The 3,383-nt window shown below is 31.4% G+C and overlaps 1 protein-coding gene across 1 annotated transcript; it reads left to right on the top strand.

Moving 5' to 3' along the window:
• Positions 1–453: 453 nt before the first annotated feature.
• On the top strand, positions 454–1,720 carry LOC145018502 (large ribosomal subunit protein eL33w). The gene is made up of 5 exons (XM_078976384.1): positions 454–574; positions 667–702; positions 784–1,012; positions 1,114–1,156; positions 1,560–1,720. The coding sequence occupies exons 1-4, from the start codon at positions 543–545 to the stop codon at positions 1,153–1,155; spliced, it is 339 nt and encodes a 112-aa protein (XP_078832510.1). The 5' UTR covers positions 454–542; the 3' UTR covers position 1,156; positions 1,560–1,720.
• Positions 1,721–3,383: the final 1,663 nt, after the last annotated feature.

Here is a 3,383-nt window from a genome sequence, read left to right as displayed (position 1 = left end):
AGTTCGAGTTTGATCAATCTCGAGCCGAGCTTGCCTCATTTGCACCCTAAGTAGGACATTGTTATTCATTTTTAAACTTGGGTGGTTTTATTTGGGAGCTTATATAGCTTTTAAGGTTTATTTACATTAATCATGTTTAGCTTTTAAGGTTTATTTACATTAATAATGTTTGAGTTGTATTTAACAATGCTTTTATGAATTTTTCTAGGTTTTGCTATATTTTTCAAAGCCCCTTGCATTCGTAAACTCAACACACATTAAATTTTATAAAAAATCATAATAAATCAAGATTTTATTCTTATATATGTATTTTGATTGTTTATTAGTATCAAATAAAAGAATTAGTATCAAATGAAGTTCTTTATTTAACAAACGTCGCCTTAGACAGGGTACTTGGGCCTTAAAATACCTGGGCTCCAGCTAATTCAAAAACCCTATAGAAAGCCCATTTAACTTCGAGAATATAAAGGACATGGTGGAAAACTAGAACTAGGGTTTATACTCATCGGCGCAGGCTTTCGTCTATCTCCTGGAAATCGAAAATGGTGAAGGGACGTCAAGGTGAACGCGTCAGGTACAATGCTTCTCTTAGAAAATCGATTCTCAAATCATCACGATTCATACGCTCGGATGATTTTGCTAACAGTTTAATGCGATTATTTTCAGACTCTACACCCGAGGAACGATTCTCGGCTACAAAAGGTACGCTGTTTGTGCTTTCTTTTGATTGAAATCAAGTTAGGAAATCAAGGGTTTATTGATGTTATTCATGATTTTGGTTAGGTCGAAATCGAACCAGTACCCGAACACATCGTTGGTTCAAATCGAAGGAGTGAACACGAAAGATGAGGTATCATGGTATCAAGGGAAACGTATGGCGTACGTCTACAAAGCTAAGGTGAAGAAGAACGGATCACACTATCGTTGCATTTGGGGAAAAGTTACCAGGCCTCATGGTAACACTGGTGTTGTTCGTGCTAAGTTCACCTCCAATCTCCCTCCCAAATCCATGGTAATTATAACTAACGATTTGCATTATCATTGCATTACGTTGTTATTTTTGGTCTGCGTGTTAAGAAATCATCTCAATTTGTGCATTGTTTTGCTTTTCAGGGGTCCAGGGTGAGAGTGTTCATGTACCCAAGCAACATTTAAGGTATTATAAATTTATAATCATCTTTGTACTTTCGTTTTTTCATTTGTTTCTTAGATTATTATAATTAAGCACATACGTAGAAAGATTGAATGAATAAACCTTTTACTATGCAATATAATATTTGTAAGAATCTTACGAAAGTTTAATTCTTTCTATATGTCTTACAAATAAATTTGTAGAAACTGCAAATTTTTTGTATTGTTGTTTTTTGATTCGTTATTGATATCGAGTATTGACAATGGTATATTTTCTCTTGTGAGAAGCTGCAAAGTAGTAGATAGAAAAATTGTTGTTTAGCTGTTAGAATAGAAGTATAAAATAGCTTGATATAGTTCATTATGATTTGTATATATATTTAAACACATGATACTGAATTCTTAAATCTTGTTTTGGAATAATGCAGTTGGAGCAAGAAGAAGGAAGTAAAGTCTGATTTTCAAGTGTATTTTGTCAACATATTGCCTGAACTTCAGAGTTTCTTTTAGTATTTTTGTCAAAGGCAATCTTCTTTTTGAGTTGTAATACAATTTTCTTTATCTTTTTAGTTTTATTTACAGTTGAAAATGGTGCATTTCCGACTATTTCTGGTTATCAACTTTTTTATAGCGGTAAACTTTGGTAATGTTACTAAAAACATCGTTTCTGCAAATGGCGGTTGTTGAAAATGGTGTTCTTATAAGAGAATTCTAGTTTGTCATTAAAGTTTAATACTTTTAATTTTTATTATTTTTATCAAGTTTAGATGTATAAAAATTTGCTGAATGTTTTGGTTTGTTACAAATAAGGCCTATCGAAAATAACTGAAACCTGTTCTAAGCATCCGACCCGTTTTGAATTCAGGTAAATGGGTCGGGTATAGCGGGTAACTGGTATGAACATTCGGGTAATAGGTTAAACCGATAAATGATAATAGTATATGTTGGGTTTTACTTGTGAATATTAATTTTCAGGTAATTTGTTTTTAAAAATAATACATAGTAAATTAAAATATTAGTATATCCCATATCTTGTATGAACATTCGGGTAATTGGGTTCTAGACTATTTGGTAATAGGAGTCAGAAGCACGCATGAAAAAAAATTAAAAGCCTTCACTTCTTAATCAACACAAACAAACACAGGCGTGCTCCATACTTGTTTTGAATTTCGATGCTCTACTACACAATTCTTAGCCTCCATCTTCGTTATAAGCTGAAAATTCTCCTAATGCATATTCTCACTAGCCATGCATCATGAACATACATTATACAACCGTAACAATGAAGTGATGCAGTTTGAATCCAATATAACCCAATAAGAGTTATTTAATCCAATAATAAAACATGATAACTTCTTGTAGTTAAGATTACAATATGACCCAAAATTCATTGGATTCAAAATATGTGTTAAACATGGGGTTAATGTCATCGAGATTAAACATACTAGAATGACATGCATATGCTCCTCACAATACTCACATACCTTTAGCTTCTTTAACTTGAAATGGAATATTTCGCTTTCAATTTTTTATTAAACCAATCGAAATGCAAAAATAATAATAGAAAAAACTACAAAAAAAAAAAAAAATCATTTTTGGGTATACCAGATAATTACCCGACCCGATGTAAAACCCGAATACCCAAAACCCGAAAACCCGAATTACAATATAGGTTGGGTATCGCGTAATATTTTTTTTTTCCAGGAAATACCTGTTTTACCGGACCCATTCTACTCGAAACCCGAAAATTTTACCCGATCGACACCCTTACAAATGTAGTTATTGATGATCAACACAAGCATCATCATTGTTTGGCTATAGACTACTTAACACGAACTAGAGTTTTTGTTGTCTGGTTGAGTTAACCGAACAAATGAAGGTCAAAACATGATTGAATTTTTTTTGTTCAAGTTTGTTTGTTTAAAACAATTATATTGTTCGTGTTTTTTTTTTTTTTTTTTTTTAAATTTTTTAATTTTTTTATTTTTACGTTTCACTAGTTTTCTTAATGAAAATAAGCGTGGAAATAAAAACAATTAAACAAAAATAAACGAATTAGATGATCTAAACAAACATAAACGAATGTAAATGAACTAAAATAAATGAATATAAACATGCAAATCAAGAACCATACATTTAGATAATTGAGTATAAACATCCAAAGGTAAAATGACTTGTAAGGAAACATGCAAACCAATAACCATACATTTAGATAAATTAGTATAAATACCCCAAGGGAAATAACTTGTAAG

This window comes from Lactuca saligna, chromosome 9 (assembly GCF_052625555.1).
Source record: "Lactuca saligna cultivar CGN05327 chromosome 9, ASM5262555v1, whole genome shotgun sequence".
NCBI lineage: Eukaryota > Viridiplantae > Streptophyta > Magnoliopsida > Asterales > Asteraceae > Lactuca > Lactuca saligna.
Note: the sequence above shows the minus strand (reverse complement) of the source record. Positions and strands in the feature narration are given on the sequence as shown.

Excerpts from the sequence above, each read along its gene's own strand:
- LOC145018502 (XM_078976384.1), top strand. The coding sequence starts at position 543 with ATGGTGAAGGGACGTCAAGGTGAACGCGTCAG. Across the intron at positions 575-666 it reads CGTCAAGGTGAACGCGTCAG|ACTCTACACCCGAGGAACGA; the intron begins GTACAATGCTTC and ends GATTATTTTCAG. Across the intron at positions 1,013-1,113 it reads ATCTCCCTCCCAAATCCATG|GGGTCCAGGGTGAGAGTGTT; the intron begins GTAATTATAACT and ends TTTGCTTTTCAG.